Below are 23,357 nucleotides of genomic sequence, written 5' to 3'. Positions count from 1 at the left end.
ACTTAACTGAGAAAGAATAAACCAAAGATAAGAAAATAACTAATTAGTTTCCTGAAGGTCGGCAGTCCTGCATTGAAACCTCCCATCATCACCTTTGAACAACTCTCAAGACTACGATTTAGTAGAGACCCCCATTCTCCATCACACTCTATGTCTGATAAAGAAACAACAGCCATGCAAACAATAATTTAGTACAGGAGCCAAAACAAATAAAGAAGTTGTTCCCAGAAAGAAGCTAGAATTTAGCGACCGGTTTCCACTAGGTTTGGGCATGTCCAATGTAAATACCTTACATATTCAAGGGAAGTTTCACAATTCAAGTGATTTTACATAAATGATTTGCTTCTTACGGCAATCCTGTGAGTTAAGCAGAGCAAGCAAGGATTGTCTGGATTTGAGACATTACGAACCCAAGAAAAACGAAAATAAAACACTGGCTATAGAAATAAATGTAGCACTTCGTTCCCAAAAAAGAAGTATTCTTACTACAACAAAATGGCCCGAGAGAAATAAGCAATCTTCCCCACCCCTCTTCTTTATTCTATCGCTAAATTTAGCTCTATGTACCTCCGGGTGACTCCGCTAATGAACTGGACATCAAAAATTCAAATCATGACAACCTGGAGCAAAAGTTCCATCTCCCGGCCTCATTTACTCTACAAGCAACACCAAGCTCCATTTATCAGAGCACTTCTCAAGCCCAAGGCGTGCACCCAGCCTCCAAAGCTCTCAGCCGAGTCCCCGAGGTCAGGGTCCCGAGTCGCCCAGGAAGGGTCTGGGGACCCAGCTTTGCACGAGATGGGGGTAGGGCGCACCGCCAAAGGCTCTGCCCAGCAGGAGACGGAGGACGAGGAACCCCAGAAGGGTTTGGGGGTCCCGAACACTGTCCTCACACGGCTAAGCAGCTCCGCCTCCCCGACTCCAGGTCCGGTCGTCAGGCCAGGCCCCTCCACCCCCAGGCACCACAGGGTGACTCCAAACATCCCAGCCCTAGGAAACAAAAATCCCGAAGGTCTCCAGGGGCGGACACCCACCTGACCGAGCCCCACCGAGGGCTGGGCTCACCAAGCCGAACAACAGCAGCCACTGGAAGCAGAGGGTCCCAGAGGGCGCGCTCGATCCCATCTCGGCCGGAGTCCTCGACAGGTTCCACTAAACACTCGTCGCCCCTACCCCCGCCCGCTCCACCGCTTCCCAGCCCCGCCGGGGCCCCAGAACTGGCAGCGAAGCGCGCGCTCCGCACTGACGCAACTCGGCCCCGGTCCGAGCTCGCTCCCGACACGGCGCCGGCTGCACTGACGTAGGGAGAAATCCGTTCACGGCGGGAAAATGGGCTTTCTATCCGGACGCGGAGACCCGCACCAGTCCGCCCGGCGCGTCACCCTCCTCCCCGCCCGGGCCCGCCCCCGCCCCGCCTGGGCCCGCCCCCGCCCCGCCCAGGCCCGCCTCCTTCGGGGGTCGAGAGAACCCATTGGAGGAAGCGCTCGGCACAAAAGAAGGCGGAACTTCAGGTCCAGAAGCGGAATTGAGAGGCTGTAGCGAAGCGCAGCACCGCCCCCTGCGCAGCCTTTTCTGATTGGTTGGCGGGGTTGACGGGGTCGAGCTGCGCTCCCATTGGCTGTTTGGCGGCGAGGAGAGGGGGGGCTACGCGGAAAGGCCTGACGGAACAGAGCTTGGGGTCAGCTGTGCCGGCCCGGGTTTGCGATTAAAGCTGGGTCTCCGCCCCTGGGCCTGGGAAGATGGTGCTGGGGGGTTGCCCGGTGAGTTATTTACTTCTGTGCGGCCAGGCGGCTTTGCTGCTGGGGAACCTACTTCTGCTGCACTGTGTCTCTCGGAGCCATTCGCACAACACCACCGCTGAGCCCGAGCTCACATCGGCTGGCGTCGCCCACCCGGAGGGCTCCCCCGGCGCGGCGAGCTGGGAATATGGCGACCCCCACTCTCCAGTCATCCTTTGCTCTTACCTGTAAGCTGCCCAGTCGTCGAGGCGGGTGGAGATGGAGATGGGGCCTGGGATGCAAGGGTGTTGTGCGGGGAGAGGAGGGGAGGGGGGCTGCCTTTTTTTCCCTAAACGCTCTTCACCTGAGGACCTGATAGGCAACACCTGGGAGGTAAATAGCGTGGCAGGTTTCTCAGTCCTCTCACCCATGCAGGGAAAAGCCCTGTGTGTTGGTAGCAGATCGTTCAGGATCCCCAAAGAGGAGAAGTAGGGAGAAGTGACATGTAGACACCGGAAGAAGGGTACGAGATTGTGGCTTCTTTGTCCTACTCCCTTTAACCGGAGAAGCCGACGCAGGTGCTGGTACTGAGGCCACAAATGGAGTTAATTACTTGTCCCTACAAGGCACTTCCTTTAAAATGTATATATATTATATACATGCGGGTATATGTATGTGTGTGTGTGTGTGTGTGTATGTATCTCCTTACCATTGCAAAACCAAGTCAAAAAATTTTTTATTGCAGTATAGTCAGTTACAGTGTATCAGTTTCTGGTGTACAGCATGTCCCAGTCATGCATATGTGTGTGTGTGTGTGTGTATGTGTATATATATACACACATATATATATACATACACATATATATATACATGCACATATATATACATTTGTTTTCATATTATTTTTCATTAAAGGTTGTCACAGATATTGAATATAGTTCCCTGGGCTATACAGCAAAAATTTGTTTTATCTATTTTTATATATAGTGGTTAACATTTAAAAATCTCAAACTCCCAAATTTATCACTTCCCACCTCCTTTCCCCCAGTAACCATAAGATTGTTTACTGTCTGCGAGTCTGTTTCAGTTTTGTAGATGAGTCCTTTAGTATCCTCTTTTCTCTTTTTTCAATATTCCACATATGAGTGATAGATGGTATTTTTCTTTCTTTTTCTGGCTTGATTCACTTAGAATGATGACCTACAGGTCCATGTTTCTGCAAATGGCATTATTTTGTTTTTTTATCTCTGAGTAGTATTCCATTGTGTATATACCACAACTTCTTTATCCAGTCATCTGTTGATGGACATGTAGGTTGCTTCCATGTCTTGGCTATTGTATATAGTGCTGCTGTGAATATTGGGATGCATGTGTCTTTTCGAATTAGAGCCCCCTCCAGATATATGCTCAGGAGTGGGATTGCTGGATCATAGGGTAAGTCTATTTTTAGTTTTTTGAGGATTCTCCACACTGTTTTCAAAAATGGCTGCACCAAACTGCATTCCCACCAACAGTGTAGGAGGGTTCTCTTTTCTCCACAGCCTCTCCAGCATTTACTGTTTGTGGACTTTTTAATGATGGCCTTTCTGACTGGTGTGAGATGATACCTCATTGTAGTTTTGATTTGCCTTTCTCTGATAATTAGTGATATTGAGCATTTTTTCATGTGCCTATTAGCCATTTGTATGTCTTCATTGGAGAATTACTTGTTTAAGTCTTCTGCCCATTTTTGGATTGGGTTGGTTTTTTTTTAATTATTAAGTTGTATGAGCTGTTTATATATTCTGGAAATTAAGCCTTTGTCAGTCACATCATTTGCAAATATTTTCTTCCATTCTGTAGGTTGTCATTTTGTTTTGCTTATGGTTTCCTTTGCTATGCAAAAGCTTGTGAGTTTAATTAAGTCCTATTTGTTTATTTTTGCTTTTATATCTATTGCCTGGGTAGACTGCCCTAGGAGAACATTGCTAAGATTTATGTCAGAGAATGTTTTGCCTGTGTTTTCTTCCAGGAGATTTATATTGTCTTTCTTATATTCAAGTCTTTAAGCCATTTTGAGTTTATTTTTCTGTGTGATGTGCTGGAGTGTTCTAACTTCACTGATTTAATGGGGCTGTCCAGTTTTCCCAACACCAATGCTGGAGAGATTGTCTTTTCTCCATTGTATATGCTTGCCTCTTTTGTCAAAGATTAATTGAGAATACATCTGTGGGTTTATTTCTGGGCTTCCTATTCTGTTTCATTGATCCATATGTCTGTTTTTGTACCAGTACTGTGTTGTTTTAATTATTGTAGCTCTGTAGTATTGTCTGAAGTCTGGGAGGGTTTCTCCTCCAGCTTCGTTCTTTTTCTTCAGTATTGCTTTGGCAATTCTGGGTCTTTTGTGATTCCATGTAAATTTTGGGGTTACTTGTTCTAGTTCTTGAAAAATGTCCTGTGTAATTAAATCTGTAGATTGCCTTCAGCAGTATGGCCATTTTAACAATACTGATTCTTCCAACCCAAGAGCATGGGCTATCTTTCCATTTCTTCAAGTCATCTTTAATTTCCTTAATCAGTGTTTCGTAATTCTCCATGTATAAGTCTTACACCTCCTTGGTCAGATTTATTCCTAAGTGTTCTATTGTTTTGGATATGATTTTAAAAGGGATTGTTTCTTTACTTTCTTTTCCTGACATTGCATTGTTAGTGTAAAGAAATGCAACTGATTTCTGTATGTTAATCTTGTATCCTGCTAACTTGCTGAATTCTTTTGTCAGCTCTAGTGGTTCTTGTGTGGAACTCTTAGGGTTGTCTATATATAGTATCATCCGCATATAGTGACAATTTTACATCTTCTCTTCCAATTTGGATCCCTTTTACTTTTTCTGTTGCCTGATTGCTGTGGCTAGGACTTCCAACACTATGTTGAATAGAAGTGGTGCGAGTGGGCAGCCTTGTCTTGTTACAGGTTTTAGTGGGAAGACTTTTTTCACCATTGAGTACTATGCTAGCTGTGGGTTTATCATAAATTGCTTTTATTATGTTGAGATATACCCAGTTTGGTAAGAGTTTTTATCATAAATGGGTGTTGAATTTTGTTAAGTGCTTTTTCTGCATCTGTTGAGATGATCATGTGATTTTTGTCCTTTCTCTTGTTGATATGATGTATCACATTGATTGATTTGCATATGTTGAGCCACCCTTGTGTCCCTGGGATGAACCCAACTTGATCATGGTGTATAATCTTTTTTATGTGCTGTTGGATTCTGTTTGCTAATATTTTGTTAAGGATTTTTGTATCTATGTTCATCAATGATATTGGCCTTTTTTTGGTAGTGTCTTTGTCTGGTTTTAGTATCAGGGTGATGGTTTGGGAGTATCCCCTCCTCTTCAGTCTTTTGGAAGAGTTTGAGAAGGACTGGTATGAGTTCTTTGTATGTTTGGTAGAATTCCCCAGTGAAGCCTTCTGGTCTTGGACTTTTGTTTGCAGGGAGGCTTTTTATTGCTGATTCTATTTCATTTGTATTGATTGGTCTGTTCAAATGATCTGTTTCTTCTTGATTCAGTTTTGTTGGGCTGAAACAATGCAATGTTTCTAGAAAGTTGTCCATTTCTTCTAAGTTGTCCGATTTATTGCCATGTAGTTCATAGTATTCTCTCATGATTTACTGTATTTCTGTGGTATTGATTGTAATTTCTCCATTTTCCTTTCTTATTTTTTTTTTACCTGTGTTCTCTCTCTTCTTCGTTGTGAGCCTGGCCAGAGGTTTGTCAATTTTGTTTACTCTTTCAAAAAACCAGCTCTTGGTGAGATTGATTTTTTTCCTATTCTTTTTTTAAATCTCTATTTTATTTATTTCCTCCCTGATCTTTATTATTTCTTTCCTTCTGCTGACTTTAGGTTTTGTTCTTCTTTTTCTAACTTTTTTAGGTGGTGGGTTCAGTTGCTCATTTGAGATTGTTCTTGTTTTTGAGAAAGGCCTGTACCACGAGGAACTTCCTTCTTAGGACTGTTTTTGGTGCATCCCGTGCATTTTGTGTGGTTGTGTTTTCACTGTCATTTGTCTCAAAGTATTTTTTAATTTATTCTTTGATTTCATCACTGATCCATTGGTTTTGGGGGGGCATATTGTATAATCGCCATGCTGCTGTTTTTCTTCTCCTTTGTTTTTCTGTGGTTGATTTCTAGTTTCATGACATAGTGGTCAGAAAAGATGCTTGAAATAATTTCTATCCTCTCAGATTTGTTGAGGCTCCTTTTGTGCCTGAGTGATTGGACATGACCTATCCTAGAGAATGTTCCATACACACTTGGAAAGAATGTATATTCTGTTTTGGGGGGATATAGTATCCTAAAAATATCAACCAAGTTCAGCTGTTTGATTGTGTCATTTAGTTTCTCCATTGCCTTATTGATTTTCTGTCTGGGAAATCTATCCCATGATGTTAATGAGGGATTCAAGTTTCCTACTATGATTGTGTTCCCATCAATTTCTCCTTCTATATCTGTTAGTATTTGCTTTATGTATTTAGGTGCTCCTATATTGGGTGCATGTATGTTAAGGAGTGTAGTATCCTCATCTTTTATTGCTCCGTTAATCGTTATGTAGTTTCCTTCTTTATCTTTATGGACTTTGTTTAAACTCTATTGTGTCTGAAATCAGTATTTGCTTTCTTGTGGTTTCCATTCATTCTCTCGTTTCCATCTATGTGTGTCCTTCACCCTAAAGTGAGTCTCTTGTATACAGCATATTGTAGATTCTTGTTTTATTATCCAATCTGGAACTCTGTCTTTTGACTGGAGCATTTAGTCCGTTGACATTTATGGTAATTATTGGTAAAGGTGTGTTTATTGCCATTTTGAACTTAGTTTTCCAGTTGATTTGGTATTTCTTATTTGTTCCTTTCCCTTTTTCTTTCTGTGGTTTGATAAAATTTTTTTGTATTATCTTGGTTTCTTTTTGGGTTTTGTGACTCTGTGCTTTTGGTTTGTGGTTACCATGTTTTTAAAGTATGCTAACCCATTACTATATCTGTTTGCTTTAAACCAATAGTCATGTAAGCTCAAACACATCCTAAAAGGAAAGAAAAAAGTATATATTTTCTTGCTCCCCTCTCGCATCTTTAATGGTTTTGATGTCCTCTTTTACATCTTCATGTTTATTCATTTGCAATTCATTGTAGTTATCACATTTCCAATTATGGTTTTCTCCTTTCTATAGTTTCCTGCTTCTTTTCTATTTAAAGTAGACCTTCCAGTATTTTGTTTAGGGTAGGTTTAGTATTGCTGAATTCTTTTAGTTTTCGCTTATCTGTGGAAGTCTTTCTCTCTCCTTCTATTCTAAAGGATAGTCTTGTTGGATTGAGTATCCTAGGTTACAGCTTTTTCTCATTCAGGACTTTGACTATATCTTGCCACACCTTTGTGGCCTGCAATGTTTGTGCTGAGAAATCCTTATGGGCATTCCCTTGTAACTTATGGGCATTCCCTTGTAACTAACTCTTTGTTTTTCTCTTGGTGCCTTTAGAACGATTTATCTTTAACTTTGGCCATCTTAATTATAACATGTCTTGGTGTGGGTCTATTTGGTTCTTCTTGTTTGGTACCATCTATGCTTCCTGTCCTTGGATATCTGATTCCTTCTTTAGATTTGGGAATTTTTCAGTTACGATTTTTTTCAAATACCTTTTCATATCTTTTTTTCTTAACTTCACCTTTATTGTGGTATAGTTCCTGTACAGTAAACTACACATATTTCAGATATACACTTTGATGAATTTTGATAGATGTATACACCAGTGAAACCTCTACTGCAATCAAGAAGGCTAACATTTCCATCACTCCCCAAGAGGTGCAATTTTGGAATTCCCAATTTATCCCTTCCCTCCCCCTTTAACCGCTAGTAACCATAAGTTTGTTCTCTGTTTGTAAGTCTGCTTCTGTTTTGTAGATAATTTCATTTGTGTCCCTTTTTTTAAGATTCCACATATAAGCAATATCATATGGCATTTTTCTTTCTCTTCCTGGCTTCCTTCCCATAGAATGATGATCTCCAGGTCCACCTATGTTCTGCAAATGGCATTATTTTATTTTTTATGGCTGAGTAGTATTCCATTGTATATATATACACCACATCTATATCCAGTCATCTGTTGATAGACGTTTGGGTTGTTTCCATGTCTTGGATATTGTAAATAGTGCTGCAATGAAAACTGGGGTGCATGTGTCTTTTTGAATTATATTTTTCTCCAGATAAATGCCCAGGAGTGGGATTGCTGGATCATATAGTAAGTCTATTTTTAGTCTTTTGAGAAGTGTCCATATTGTCCTACATAGTGGCTGCACCAAGTTACTTTCTCACCAACAGTGTAGGGGAATTCCTTTTTATCCACACCCCCTCCAACATTTATCGTTTGTGGCCTTTTTAATGAAGGCATTCTGACTGGTTTGAGGTGGTATCTCATTGTAGGTTTGATTTGCATTTCTCCAACAATTAGTGATGTTGAGCATCTTTTCATGTACTTGTTGGCCACCTGTATGTCTTCTTTGGAGATATGCCTATTTAGGTCTTCTGCCCATTTCTTGATTGGGTTGCTTCTTTTTTTTTCATATTAAGGTGTATGAGCTGTTTGTATATTTTGGAAATTAGTCCCTTGTTGGTTGCATCATTTACAAACATTTTCTCACGTTCTGTAGGTTGTCTTTTCATTTTGTTGATAGTGTCCTTAACTGTGCAAAAGCTTTTAAGTTTAGTTAGATCCCACTTGTTTATTTTTGCTTTTATCTCCATTACTCTAGGAGTTGCTTCAAAAACTATATTGCTGTGATTTATGTGCAAGAGTGTCCTGCCTATGATTTACTCTAGGAGTTTTATAGTATCTGGTCTTACATTTAAGTCTATAATCCATTTTGAGGTTTTTGGTATATGGTGTTAAAGAATGTTCTGATTTCAGTCTTTTCTAGACAACTGTCTAGTTTTCCCCACACCATCTACTGAAGAGACTGTCATTTCTCCATTGTATATTCTTGCCTCCTTTGTTGTAGATTAATTGACCATAAGTACATGGGCTTATTTCTGGATTTTCTATCCTGTTCCATTGATCTGTGTGTCCGTTTTTGTGCCAGTACCATACTGTTTTCGTTACTGTATCTTTCTAGTATACTCTGAAGTCAGGGAGGGTGTTTCTCCCAGCTCCATACTTCTTTTTCAAGATTGTTTTTGCTATTCAGTGTCTTTTGTGTTTCCATACAAATTTTAACATTTTTTGTTCCAGCTCTGTGAAAAATGTCCCTGGGCATTTGGTAGGGATTGCACTAAGTCTCTTTATTTCCTGGGGTACTATAGCCATTTTAACAATATTGAGTCTTCGAATCCAAGAACATGGTATATCTTTCCATTTGTTTATGTCGTCTTCAGTTTGTTTCATCAGTGTCTTATAGTTTTTGGAGTACAAGTCTTTTGCCTCCTTGGATAGGTTTGTTCCTAGGTATTTTATTCATTTTGGTACAATGGTGAATGGTATTGTTTCCTTAATTTCTTTTTCTGCTATTTTGTTGTTAGTGTATGGAAATGTAACTGATTTCTGTGTATTAATTTTGTATCCTGCAACTTTACCAGATTCACTGATGAGTTGTAGTAGTTTTCTGGTCACTTCTTTCGGGTTTTCTATGTATGGTATCATGTCATCTGCAAACAGTGACAGTTTTATTTCTTCATTTCCAATTTAGATTCCTTTATTTCTTTTTATCCTCTGATAGCTATGGCTCAAACTTCCAAAACTAAGTCGAATAAAAGTGGCAAGAGTGGGCGTCCTTGTCTTGTTCCTGATCTTAGAGGAAATGCTTCCAGCTTTTCCCCATTAAGTATGATGTTAACTGTGGGTTTGCCATAGACATCCTTTATTATCTTGAGGTATATTTAGTGAATGACCACTTCTGGAGAGTTTTCATTGTAAATGGATATTGAATTTTATCAAAATATTTTTCTGTATCTATTGAGATGATTTTGTGGGTTTTATTCTTCAGTTTCTTAATGTGGTGTATCACATTGATTGACTTGCAGATTTTGAAAAATCCTTGCATCCCTGGGATAAATCCCACTTGATCGTGGTGTATGATCCTTTTAATGCATTATAGGAGTCAATTTGCTAGTATTTTGTTGAGGATTTTTGCATCTATCTTCATAAGTGATATTAGCCTGTAATTTTCTTTTTTTGTGGTATCTTTGTCTAGTTTTGAAATCAGGGTGATGATGGCCTCATAGAATGGTTTTCGAAGTCTTCCTGCCTCTGGAATTCCTCTTGGAATACTTTCAGAAGGATAGGTATTAACTTTTCTGTAAATGTTTCATAGAATTCCCCTGTGAAGCCATCTGGTCCTGAACTTTTGTTTGTTGGGAGTTTAATTACTGATTCAATTTCAGTACTGGTAATTGGTCTGTTCATACTGTCTATTTCTTCCTGGTCCCGTCTTGGTAGATTGTACCTTTCAAAGGACATGTCCATTTCTACATTGTCCTTTTTGTTGGCATATAGTTGCTCATAGTAACTTATTATCATCTCTTACATTTCTGTGGTGTCTCTCCCTTCTGGCCTGTAGAGTTTCTGCTGGAAAATCAACTAATAACTTTATTGGACTTCCTTCCCTCATATGTTACTTGTTGCTTTTCTCTTGCAGATTTTAATATTTTTTCCTTATCCTTAATTTTGACAATTTGATTACTATGTGCCCTGGTGTGTTCCTTTTTGGGTTGATCCTGTGTGGAACTCTCTGCACTTCCTGGACTTGGGTGACAGTTTCCTTTCCCAAGTTAGGGAAGTTTTCAGTTATTACCACTTAAAAAATTTTCTCACCTCTCTCTCTCCTCTTTCTGGGACCCCTATAATATGAATATGAGTGCACTTCATGTTGTCCAGAGTTCTCTTAAACTATCCTCATTTCTTTTCATTATTTTTTCTTTTTTTCCATTCTGTAGTAGTGATTTCCACTAGTCTGTCTTCTAGCTCATTGTTCCATCCTTCTGCCTCATTTAGTCTATTCTTGGTTCCTTCTAGTGTGTTAATTCATTTCAGTGATTTTATTCTTCAACTCTGTTTAGATGTTCTTTACTTTTTTCAACTCTTTGCTAAAACTTTCACTGTGTGCATCTCTATTCCTCTTGAGTTCTCTAGACATCTTCTCTATCATTCATCTAAACTCTTTCTCGGATAGATTGCTTGTTCCCTCATCACTTATTTTTTCTTTTGGGGTTTTATCTTGTACCTTGGCCTAGAAGATATTCCTCTGCTGCCTCGTATCATCTATCTTTCTATTTGATTTTTAGGTAGGTCAGTTAAATTTCTTGACCTTGGAGAAATGTCCCTCTTCTCTCTGTGGGAGACATCTTATGCATCCCAGCAGTACACTCCTCTCTTGTCACTCAAGGGCCAGGGTCCAGCCAGTCCCCGGGTAGTCCAGCCTGTTGTTTTGGGATTGTTGTTTTCTTATTTCTGTTATCTGCCACCTGGTGGATGAGACTGGACTAGAGGCTTATGCAGGTTTCCTGGCAGGAGCAGTGGGAGTGCCTGCCCACTGCTGGGTGAAGCTTGGTCCTGGTCCTCTGGTGGGTAGAGCCATGTCTCAGGGCATGTCTAGAGGTGTTTGTGGCTCAGGAAGTTTGCTGATGGTCGAGGCTGCATTCTCACCCCATATGTTGTTTGGCCTGAGGCTTCCCAGCACTTAAGCCTAGAGGCTGTTGAGTGGGTCTAGGGGTTGGTGCCAGTGATCCAGTCAAGATGTCAGCCTCCAGGGAAGCTCATGTAAATGAACAGTCCCAGAATGTCCGCCACCAGCTTTTATGTCCCCTGAGCGAACCCCAGCCATCCCCTACCTCCCTAAAAGCCCTTCCAAAACCCGCAGGCAGGTCTGGCCTAGGTTCCTATGAAATCGCTGCCTCTGCCCCTGGACCTGGCACCTGCGAGATTCTGTGTGCGCTTCCCCAGAGCATAAAGTTTCTGTTTCCCCCTGTCCCGTGGGGCTCCAGGGGTTAAGCCCTACTCACCTTCAAAACCAGATGTCCTGGGGTCTCCTCCTCCCAGTACCGGAATGAATCCTGGGCTGGGGACTTATGTGGGGCTCAGAACTCTCATTCCTGTAGGAGGGCCTCTGGGACTTGATTTTTCTTCAGCTTGTGGGCCTTGAGCTATACCCTCCCCCCAAAATTTTTAACATCTGTTTTATGTCAGATAAGCAAAAGCACTTGGGAAATGCAAAAAGAACTGGAATCCTTGGTTTCAATTTTGCCTCCATAGCCTTGTGGCTGTTTACCTAGGGATGAGAGGAAGCCATGGCAGAAGTAGAATCCTTGTAGAAATAGGACCAGGTAAACAACAAGGTCCTACTGTATAGCATGGAGAACTATATTCAATATCTTGTAATAACCTAGAAAGTGTATCTAAGTCTATGTATGTCTGAATCACTATGCTGTACACCAGAAACTAACACAACATTGCAAATCAACTATACTTCAATTTTTAGAAATTAATTAATAAAAAAGAAATAGGACCAAAAATACCCACCCCACCCCAACAGAAGCTTCCTTTGGATGGCTGACCTGCTGTGTGTCAGCCTAATTGACACCATCACATCTTGGAGAAGAGTCAGAATGAAGTTAAACCGCAGAAAACAAAGAAATGTCTCTTGCCTGTTTTGATTATGTACATTGAAACAGCCATTTGCAAAGTCCTTAATGATGACGGTGATCCTGATCTTACTGCTGATTTACAGACCTGATGAATTTATAGAATGTGAAGACCCAGTGGATCATGTTGGAAATGCAACGGCATCCCAGGAACTTGGTTATGGTTGTCTCAAGGTGGGTTTTTGTTTTGTTTTATAAGCAGACTCTTCCACAGAGGAATAGTGCTGGCTAAATGCTGTTACAGAAAAGTATAAAGGATATGAAGTCACCATTTTGTAAAATTCACTGGAATGACTGTTACTGGAAATTTCCAGCATAGCCTGGGTCAGTGGCTGAACAAGACATGTAGTTGCCTCTGGAAGAAACAGTCTCTGTGCCTAAGTTACCCAGGTGCAAAGACCCACCTGTCTTTGGTTCCTTTGGCCATTGAGACTGACAGATTCGGAGCTAAAATATCACCCCTGACTATCCTTCAAGGCCTGTACTTTCCTGAAAGAGGAAAAGAAAGGTCTGTGGACTTTCAAAAGTGATGATGGATTGAGCAATATCTTCATTACCCACGCGTCTGGGACAGAATTCCTGTTGCCAATAACCTCTTTTCACCAGACAAGCAATTTCCCACCATGTCCTTAAGAAATAGAGTCTGTGAGTACATGTCTTTGTAGGAGGTTATAACATTCCAGGAGAAGCCTTTGATAACAGTGGCATCTTGGAATAGAAAAAAGCCATGCAGTTCCATAAATAACATCCCTAAAGCTGGGTGCATGCTTCCTAGTCAGTCTCCCGAGAACTAGTGAAGTTCATGTTCTTCGTCCCCACTGTTGATTCACCGTTATGTTCTGTTACGCTGTGTGATGCCAGTCAAGACGCAGTCAGGTATAAGAGAAATACAGGAAGGTATTCCTTGTACTATATCAGACCCAGAGGAATAAACCTAAAAATGGTAAGGCCAAAAAGGCAACTGCTACTGCAATCATGTATAAGGAAGTATTTTTAATCCAATGAAATCTTGCTGTATTGATAATTACTGATAAAAGTTTGAGTGAGCACTGTACAGAGATCATTGTACAGATATGCTTTGGCCCATTTTAATGAAAACCTGGGTTGATCCCGAGAAGACACTCAAACCATCACATCCCCCTGAATTCTTAGAGGACCCTCAGTATTCAGGCCCCGGAGCCCCGGGGGAGATATGAGAAGCAAGTGTCCTCATTTCCCACTCCCTTCCCTTTGAGGAATGTTCCAGAAAAATCAGTGGTGAAGCACTTCATAAGGTGTCAATAGAGAATATACAGCTGTGCTTTCTCTGTTCAAATTCAGTTACACAAAGGGTCAGAGGTCCTGTTCTGAAATTTTTTGCTGGAATTTAAACTTACTCTTTAGCGGTACTACAGATATCTGATGACACTTTTATGACCCAAGTCAAGTTCTGAGCTAATATTCTGAGTTCTTTCCTAATTATGTTCACCTATAATATGTGTATAAAACAGACCTCAAATACACATTGACTTTTTAAATACCCATTTCCAAATACTCAGAAATGTGTTCTTTTTTCCTGCAAATATATGATAATTAAAGCATTGTGTCTGTCTATACTAAATGGCATTTAATGAAAGTGATTATAACAAACTTTTTTGCTGTATTATTAAAGAAGGCAGTCATAAAGGGGGAAAAAAGTTTATTTGAAAACCATGTACATTTAGGATGGATTAATTTCAAATCCCTTAAAGGATGTCACAAAATTCCTTGCTATTTAGCACAGCTTTACCCGACCTCCATTAGCGTGATGGTTGTCCTGAGTCAGCTTTTATTAATTCACGGAAAGCTAATGTGTCGTGTGACTTGCTCTGGTGAGTTTGGTCAGTTGGTGGTTTTGTTTTGGTTGTTATTCCACAGTTTGGTGGTCAGGCCTACAGCGACGTGGAACACACTTCGGTCCAGTGCCGGGCCCTAGACGGGATTGAGTGTGCCAGCCCTAGAACCTTCCTACGAGAGAATAAACCTTGTATAAAGTAAGTGTTACTTTGAATGAGGCAGTTAATACTTGGATGGAGGTGGAGCTGTTTTCTTTGTCGTCTCTCAATGTGACTCTTTCTTTTTTTACCTTAAGTGTTAATGGGGCAACATGATTAATTCTATGCATAATCCACCGACCTGGGTAATGTGGTTATAATAGGGAGGACACTGGACTTGAGACCAAAGGCTGAAATTTCTAAATGTCTCTTTCAGGACCTTTGGGCACCCCCAAGTCTCTGTCTTTTCATCCTCAAAATGAGGGGGTTGGACCAGATGATATAGTTCCAAGGTTCCTATGACAGGCATAAATCGTATGAAAACAGCCTTAGAATTTCAGAAATAAAGGTTTTATTATGAAAACTGTGGGCCTCTCTCCCTGAAAAATCAGCATTTAGGATAACACTGATGAAAGTTAAAAGAATTAGGGTTATTCCTGTAAACTCTGCTTTAAGGCCCAGAATTTACTTACACCATTTGCTAGAGAGTCTATGACTGTGCCGAGTGATGGTGTTAGGACAACCGCAATGGAATGTCGTCACAGGACGTAAGATGGAAGTCCCTACAAAGAAGTCCCCGTTTTTAGGTGCCACAAAACAGCAGGAAAGGAATGAGGAGGTCAGTGTTCATTTCAGGAACCGTAACACTTCGTTAGAGAACTACATTCAGCACCATGGCCTTGGGAAAGGAGCCTGAGTGAGGGCGGGAGGGGGGGCCCAACTCCACTCCTACCAGAATGCCAGTTGTGCAAATGTGCTTGATGGTTTCTTCCCCAGTCCAGCCCTGTCTGGGATCTTACAGGTCCTCATACCTTAGCAAGTACTCTTTTGAGACTCAGCTAACTAGAGATTTCCCTTTTTTACAGGAGTAAGAGGTCACAAAGGTACTGCGTCCCCACCTTTTCACTTAACATGAAATTCACTAGTCATGAAGTGTGTTCATCTCCGCGTGGTAAACACCTTCCTCTTAATTCCTTTTGTCCAGGTACACCGGACACTACTTCATAACCACTTTACTCTACTCTTTCTTCCTGGGCTGTTTCGGAGTGGATCGTTTCTGTCTGGGACACACTGGCACAGCCGTAGGGAAGCTCTTGACACTTGGAGGACTTGGGATTTGGTGGTTTGTTGACCTCATTTTGCTCATCGCTGGAGGGCTGATGCCCAGTGACGGCAGCAATTGGTGCACTATTTACTGAAAAGAGCCGCTGTCCTGGCTCAGAGGGGCAAGTCTTCTGAATTCATCTCTGCAGGCTCCTCCTGGACGTCAGACTCTTCCTTGATATCAGACTCGACCACTGCTTTCCCTCCTTGGAGGGAATGGATTTGGTTAGGAAGGTTTCCTTGGACTATGGATTTTCAGCGCAGAATTTCCCCTTACAGACTAGAAATGACACGCAAACAGTATTGCCAGTATCATCTGTGTACCTTTCCTCATGTACAAAATATAAAGGATGGTAATTAACTTATAAACCGCAGCAGGGTTTCCACATTCTTTACTTCTGTGCATTGCTGTGTTGTCAGTCTTTTGGAGCAAGTGGACCCAACGGGATGAACAAAGTGAATATTTTTCGCCTTGTGCCTTTTGTGATCCTGAGCCTTCACGCAGAGAAGAACCAGCGAAAATCTTCAGCAGAAGTAGAAATGGTGATGGATTTTCATACACATTGAGATTCAACGTTACCAACCTGGAATGCTGGGTATTCTCAGGAGGTACAGTGAAACTCAAAATCATACACGTTTTGCTAAAAGCTAGGCGTTTGGAGTGAGCCTATTAATTAAACCCTATTGTTGCATCATCATTATGCCCAAGAGACAACACATATGATACAATAATTTCTTCATTCCAGTTAGGCTTTGAAAGCCAACAGTATCAGACATGTCTAGGTTAAGCTGTCCTCTTGGCAGAATTTTCCTATCTAAAAATTCGTATTTACCAGTTTAGAGAGCTGGTAAAAAAGATTTCATACAGGTAACTGTAAAAATATTCTTTATGGTTAGGTAAGATAAGGTGAGGAACCTCATGACCTTGGAAAGAAAAACAGACTCTTACTTAAGGGATATTATTTATGAGTGCTGGCTAGAGTTAGGATGTGATTTATATGGGCAAAGAGAAATTGAACGCATTCTGTCAAAATAAGCATGGTACCAAACTCTCTCCCTGTGGGCTACAGCCATCAGCCAGAGGTAAAGAGAGAACCAAGCTTTTGCATTCCCAAATCACTGAGTATACAAAAATGTTCTGAATTATAAATGATTTTAAAAACTTAGTTCCCATCCCTTGCAATCTGAGTTGAAAAGAACTGTTAAAGTACATAGCAAAAGGACAAATTTGTATGTAAGTCAAACTAACAGCCTGCTACTTCAGTAACTTACAATTTCCAGCAACAATCAATGTAGACCTGTTCAAAGTTTAGTCTCCTAATAATTGACATAAAAACCAGGAATCACAGTTAAACTAACTTTGGAAATGCTCTATCATTATGAAGCAGTATTCCTAAAAGTTTCAGCTTTATTAGCCCTGATTAATATGATCACTGCTATTAAGTGATGGCTATCATGTAGAAATTAAAACAACTTATTCTGTTCTACCTTGAAAGTTCTGGACCACATTGACCTTAACCTTGTTTATAACAGTAATAATTAAGATTCTTACTCAAAATCTCTAAGGCAGAATTACTTAAATTCCCATAGGCCATGAAGAAACGACCCTTTCCCCCCAGAAATGCAGATACATAAAATTTTGCATAGGATTTAAGGGAGTTCAAGGATTCCCCTTAAAAAAAAAAACAGAGAGTTCAGTAGTAGAGTAGTGGCTTAGCATGCACAAGGTCCTGAGTTCAATCCCCAGTACAGTTACTTCCATTTAAAAAAATCATAAATAGTCTTCTCAACAACAAAACCACAACTGACTGCTAAGCAAACATCGAGAAAAAAGACTGAAACCTATTAAAGATCTTCTTCAAATGGAAATATAAGGAGGGAACCACAGCAGAACGGTAGGAGGGGCGTGATATAATTGGAAACCATACTTCCTGGGTGGGTGACCCACAAGCTGAAGAATAATTAAGTTGCAGAGGCCCTCCCACAGGAATGAGAGTCCTGAGCACCATATAAGTCCCCAGCCTGGGGTTCCAGCATTGAGAGGAGGAGACCCCAGGACATCTGGTTTTGAAGGCCAGTGGGGCTTAACACCAGGAGCCCCACAGGACTGGGGTAAACAGACTTCATTCTCTTGGGAAGTGTACACGTAATCTTACGTGCGCCAGGTCCAAGGACAGAGGCAGTGATTTCATAGAAACGTGGGCCAGAATTGCCTGTTGGATTTGGAAGGTCTTCTGGGGAGGTAGGGGATGGCTGCGGCTCACCTACGGGTCATAAAAGCTGGTGGCAGACATTCCTGGACTGTTCATCTACACAAGCTTTCCTGGAGGCTGACATCTTGACTGGATCATTGGCATCAACACCTAGTCCCACTCAACAGACTCTAGACTTAAGTGCTGGGAAGCCTCAGGCCAAACGATATATGGGGTGAGAATGCAGCCCCAACCATCAGCAAACTTCCTGAGCCACAAACAGCTCTAGACACACCTTGGGACATGGCTCTACCCACCAGAGGACCAGGACCAAGCTTCACCCAGCAGTGGGCAGGCACTCCCACTGCTCCTGCCAGGCAACCTGCATAAGCCTCTAGTCCAGCCTCATCCACCAGGTGGCAGGTACCAGAAATAAGAAAACAACAACCCAAAAGCCTGTGGAAGGAATCCACAAACACAGGCCAGAATCTACCCTGGGACTGGCTGAACCCTGGCCCTTGAGGTACAAGAGACGAGTGTACTGCTGGGATGCATAGGACGTCTCCCACAGAGGCCACTTCTCCAAGGCCAAGAAATATAACTAACCTACCTAAAATTACAAATAGAAAGACAATATGAGGTGGCAGAGGAATATGTTCCAGACCAAGGTGCAAGATAAAACCCCAGAAGAAGAATTAAGTGATGAAGAGATAGCCAATTTATCTGAGAAAGAATTTAAATTAATGATGGTGAAGATGTTCAGAGAACTTAAACGGTGTATAGATGCACAGAGTGAAGATTTTAGCAAAGAGTTGGAAAATATAAAAAATACCCAGAGTTGATGAATAAAGTTACTGAAATGAATAACACATTAGAAGGAACCAAGAATAGACTAAATGAGGCAGAAGAATGGATCAGTGAGCTAGAAGACAGGTTAGTGGAAATCACTACAAAACAAAAAAGAATGAAAAGAATTGAGGATAGTTTAAGAGAGCTCTGGGACAACATGTAGTGCACTAATATTCACATTATAGGGGTCCCAGAAAGAGACGAGAGAGAGAGAGAGGACATGAGAAAATTTTTGAAGTGGTAATAACTGAAAACTTCCCTAACTTGGGAAAGGAAACTGTCACCCAAGTCAGGGAAGCGCAGAGAGTTCCACACAGGATCAACCCAAAGAGGAACACACCAAGGCACACAGTAATCAAGTTGTCAAAAATTAAAGATAAGGAGAAAATATTAAAGTCAGCAAGAGAAAAGCAACAAGTAACATACAAGAGAAGTCCAATAAGGTTATCTGATTTTCCAGCAGAAACTCTACAGGCCATAAAGGAGTGGCCTGATATATTTAAAGTGGTGAAAGGGGAAAACTTACAACCAAGAACACTCTGTCCAGCAAGGCTGTCCTTCATATTTGATCGAGAAATCAAAAGCTTCACAGATAAACAAAATCTAAAAGAATTCAGCACCGCTAAATCAGCTTTACAACAAAAGTTAAAGGAACTTCTCTAGTCATCAAACCACAGAAAAGAGAACCAAAAGAAGAGGAAAGTAAGACCTACAAAACAAACCCAAAACAGTTAACAAAATGGCAATAAGAACATACATATCGATCATTACCTCAAATGTAAATGGATTAAACACTCCAACCAAAAGACATTGACTGGCTGGCTGGATATAAAAACAAGACCCATATATATGCTGTCTGTATAAAAGGCCCAATTCAGAGCTAGAGACACATGCAGGCTGAAAGTAAGGGGATAGAAAAAGATACTCCATGCAAACGGAAACCAAAAGAAGGCTGGGGTACCAATATGTATATCAGACAAAATAGATTTTAAGGTAAAGACTGTTACACAAGACTAGGATACTACATAATGCTCAAGGGATCAATCCAAGAGGATGTAACAATTGTAAATATATATGCACTCAACATAGGAGCACCTCAATACATAAGGGAATTATTAATAGACATAAAAGGAGAAATTAACAATAACACAATGATAGCTGGGTACGTTAACACCCTACTTAAATCAATGGACAGATAATCCAGACAGAAAATCAATAAGAAATTGACCACATGCTGGCCCACAAAGCAAGCCTCAGTAAATTTTTAAAAATTGAAATCATACCAAGCATCTTTTCCAACCACAATGCTATAAGATTAGAATACAACTACAAGAAAGAAAACTGCAAACACATGGAAGTTCAACAATATACTACTAAACAAACAATGGGTCACTGAGGAAATCAAAAAATACTTTGAGAAAATGACAATGAAAACAACAATGATCCAAAACCTCTGGGATGCAGCAAAAGCAGTTGTAAGAGGGAAGTTTATAGTAATACAAGCCTACCTCAGGAATCAAGAAAAATCTCAAGTAAACAACCTAACCCTACACCTAGAGCAGCTAGAGAAAGAACAAACAAAACCCAAGGTCAGTAGAAGAAAAGATATCTTAAAGATTCGAGCAGAAGGGGGAGGATATAGCTCAAGTGGTAGAGCGCATGCTTAGCATGCAGGAGTTCCTGGGTTCAATCCCCAGTACCTCCTCTTAAAAAATTAATAAACAAATGAACCTAATTACCTCCCCCTTCAAAAAAATAAAAGATCAGAGTAGAAATAAATGAGATAGACCTTAAAAAAAAAAAATAGGAAAGATCAGTGAAACTAAAAGCTGGTTCTTTGAAAAGAAATTTGATGAATCTTTAGTCAGACTCATCAAGAAAGAAAGGGAGAGGGTCCAAATTAATCAGAAATGAAAAAGGACAGGTTATAACCAACACCACAGAAATACAATGATCATAAGAGGCTACTCTGAGCAACTATACGCCAGCAAAAAGGACAACGTAGAAGAAACAGAAAACTTCTTAGGTACAATTTGCCAAGACTGAACCAGGAAGAAATAGACAATGTGGAATGGGATAGAAAGTCCAAAAATAAACCCACACTCTTATGGTCAAATTAATCTACGACAAAGGAGGCAAGAATATACAGTAGAGCAAAGACAGTCTCTTCAATAAAATGATAACTGGGGAAATTCAACAGTTACCTGTAAAAACTGAAACTGGAACATTCTCCAAAACCACATACAAAAATAAACTCAAAATGGATTAAAGTCTTAAATGTAAGACCAGATACTGCAAACTACTAGAGGAAAACATAGGCAGAACACACTCTGACATAAATCACAGCAATCTATTTTTTGAACCAGCTCCTGGAGTAATGGACATAAAAGCAAAAATAAACAAATCAGATCTAATTAAACTTAAAAGCCTTTTGCACAGCTAAGAATACCATCAACAAAGCAAAAAGACAACCTTCAGAATGCGAGAAAATGTTTGCAAATGAGCAACTGGCAAAGGGCTAGTTTCCAAAATACACAAACAGCTCATACACCTTAGTATCAAAAAACAAACAAAAAAAACAGGCAACCCAATCAAAAAAAGGGCAGAAGACTTAAGTAGACATCTCCAAAGAAGTCATACAGATGGCCAACAAGCACATGAAAAGATGCTCAACATCACTAATTGTTAATGAAATGCAAATCAAAACTACAATGAGATACCACCTCACACCAGTCAGAATGGCCATCATTAAAAAGTCTTCAAATGATAAATGCTGGAGAGGGTGTGGAGGAATGGAACCCCTCCTACACTGTTGGTAAGAATGTAAATTGGTGCAGCCACTATGGAGGTTTCTTAAAAAACTGAAAAATAGACTTACCATATGATCCAGCAATCCCACTGTTTGTTAGGCATATATCTGGAGAAAAATGTAATTCAAAAAGACACATGCACCCCCCTGTTCATATTCATAGCAGCACTACTTACAATAGCTAAGACATGGAAGCAACCTAAATGTTCATTGACAGATGACCAGATAAAGAAGTTGTGGTTCATATATACAATGGAGTACTACTCAACCATAAAAAAAGAATAAAATAATGCCATTTGCAGCAACATGGGTGGACCTGGAGATCATCATTCTGAGTGAAGCAAGCCAGAAAGAAAAATGCCATATCACTTGTATGTGGAATCTTAAAAAAAAATTAAAAGGACACAAATGAACTCATCTACAAAACAGAACCAGAGTCACAGACATAGAAAACAAACTTATGGTTACCAGTGGGTAAAAGGGGTGGGAAGGGATAAACTGGGAATTTGAAAATTGCTCCTCTTGGGGAGTGATGGAAATGTTAGCTATCTTGATCGTGGTAGGGGTTTCACTGGGGCATATACATCTATCAAAATTCATCAAACTATACATTTGAAATATGTGTAGTTTACTATACAGGAACCATACCACAAAAAAAAAAAAAAAAGAAGAAAAGAAAATCATAAATATAAAAAAAGAGTATCAAGCCAGAAAACTTATCAGGTTATAAAAACACAGAGGAAACTTAAATGCATATTACAAAGTGAAAGGAACCAATCTGAAAAGGCTGCATAGTGTATGATTCCAACCATACGACATTCTGGAAAAGGCAAAACTATGGAGACAGTGAATAGATCAGCGGTTGCCCGGGGCAGGAGAGGAAGAATGAACAGGCAGGGCTGAGAGGATTTTTAGAGCCATGAAACTATCCCCCATGATATTCTAATGGTGGATATGTCCTTGTACACTTGTCAAAACCCGAAGAGTGTACAACACCAAGGGGGAATCATAATGTGAACTGCAGATTTTGGCTGATAATGATGTGTTGATGGAGGTAGATCTATTATAGTAAATGAACCACCTGGTTTGGGATGTTGATAGTGGGGAAGGCTGTGTAGGTAAAGGCAGGAGATATGGGGAAACTCTGACCTTTCCACTCAATTTTGCTGGCAACCTAAAACTGCCCTAAAAAATAAAGTCTATTTAAAAAAATAAGAAGAAGAAAAAAGAAAACTCACTTCTAAGAAAAATCTGGAAACAGTAACTAAAATTAAAATCTTACCCAAAATAAGATACTACTTTAAGTTACAAATCCTGCCTCATCTTACACTTCAAAAAAAAAAAAAAGTCGAGGATATTCACCAACCCCATCAAAACTATTTTCTTTTTTAAAAAATAAAAATTAAAAATAAATAAAAACAAAATTAAAAATCTCTCGAAGTTTCCAGACCCAAAAAGCATTAATCATTAGTGTTTCCAGGAAGAAGAGCTTGGGTAAAAAGATAAAAGGCTGTAAATTGTAAAGAGTTTCTGTTCTGTGGAAGAAACCTTTCTCGTGGTCAGGAAAGCTGATAGAGAACCAGGTTGTTCCCACTGCTGGGTGACAACCTGGGAATCCTTCTATTCCTCTGTGACGACGTGCATTTGTCAGTTTCAGTCTGACTTCTGGACAATGCCTGCCTGTCCTCTGTTTTCACAAACCCTGGCCAGATACGGTACAACCTGAAAAACTGATTGAACAAAGGAATATTATTTAAAATGTAATCTCCTTTGCACTCTGGATGCAGATTGTTTCTTAATATTTGGTAGATAGATCTATTTGTGTGTGTGTGTGTCTCATATCCAGTTTGTGGCTATAGAGAGGTTTTAAAATACTAAAGTGTCCTTCTGTCAAGGTTAAATTAGAAACTGTGCCTGTTTCAGTTGTTTCCTGTCTTTAAATAAAATTGTATCAGCTTCCCAGACTTCCTGGCACCATGTCCTTGCCTTAGGAAGGCTTCTCAGCAGCAGTT

General features: G+C 40.3%; 2 protein-coding genes across 2 annotated transcripts in view; one reads left to right on the top strand and one right to left on the bottom strand.

The window, feature by feature from the left end:
- Positions 1 to 1,386, bottom strand: part of ADAM9 (ADAM metallopeptidase domain 9) — a 69,141-nt gene extending 67,755 nt beyond the window's left edge. The window contains exon 1 of the mRNA XM_010958041.3: positions 1,035 to 1,386. Coding sequence (XP_010956343.2) covers positions 1,035 to 1,125 — 91 coding nt within the window. The 5' untranslated portion in view covers positions 1,126 to 1,386. The remainder of the gene's footprint in view (positions 1 to 1,034) is intronic.
- A 234-nt stretch (positions 1,387 to 1,620) lies between these two features.
- Positions 1,621 to 23,309, top strand: TM2D2 (TM2 domain containing 2). Its single transcript, XM_010958049.3, has 4 exons — positions 1,621 to 1,966; positions 12,466 to 12,553; positions 14,276 to 14,391; positions 15,377 to 23,309. The coding sequence occupies exons 1-4, from the start codon at positions 1,740 to 1,742 to the stop codon at positions 15,588 to 15,590; spliced, it is 645 nt and encodes a 214-aa protein (XP_010956351.1). The 5' UTR covers positions 1,621 to 1,739; the 3' UTR covers positions 15,591 to 23,309.
- Positions 23,310 to 23,357: the final 48 nt, after the last annotated feature.

Source organism: Camelus bactrianus, chromosome 26, assembly GCF_048773025.1.
Source record: "Camelus bactrianus isolate YW-2024 breed Bactrian camel chromosome 26, ASM4877302v1, whole genome shotgun sequence".
Lineage (NCBI taxonomy): Eukaryota > Metazoa > Chordata > Mammalia > Artiodactyla > Camelidae > Camelus > Camelus bactrianus.
The sequence above is the reverse complement of the archived record's forward strand: the minus strand, read 5'-3'. Positions and strand labels throughout refer to the sequence as shown.

What these genes read in the sequence shown, in the direction of transcription:
- TM2D2 (XM_010958049.3), top strand. Translation starts at nt 1,740, where the DNA reads ATGGTGCTGGGGGGTTGCCCGGTGAGTTATTTACTTCTGTGCGGCCAG. An exon ending in GTCATCCTTTGCTCTTACCT is followed by an intron (nt 1,967 to 12,465) that starts GTAAGCTGCCCA and finishes GCTGATTTACAG; the next exon opens with ACCTGATGAATTTATAGAAT. An exon ending in GAGAATAAACCTTGTATAAA is followed by an intron (nt 14,392 to 15,376) that starts GTAAGTGTTACT and finishes CCTTTTGTCCAG; the next exon opens with GTACACCGGACACTACTTCA.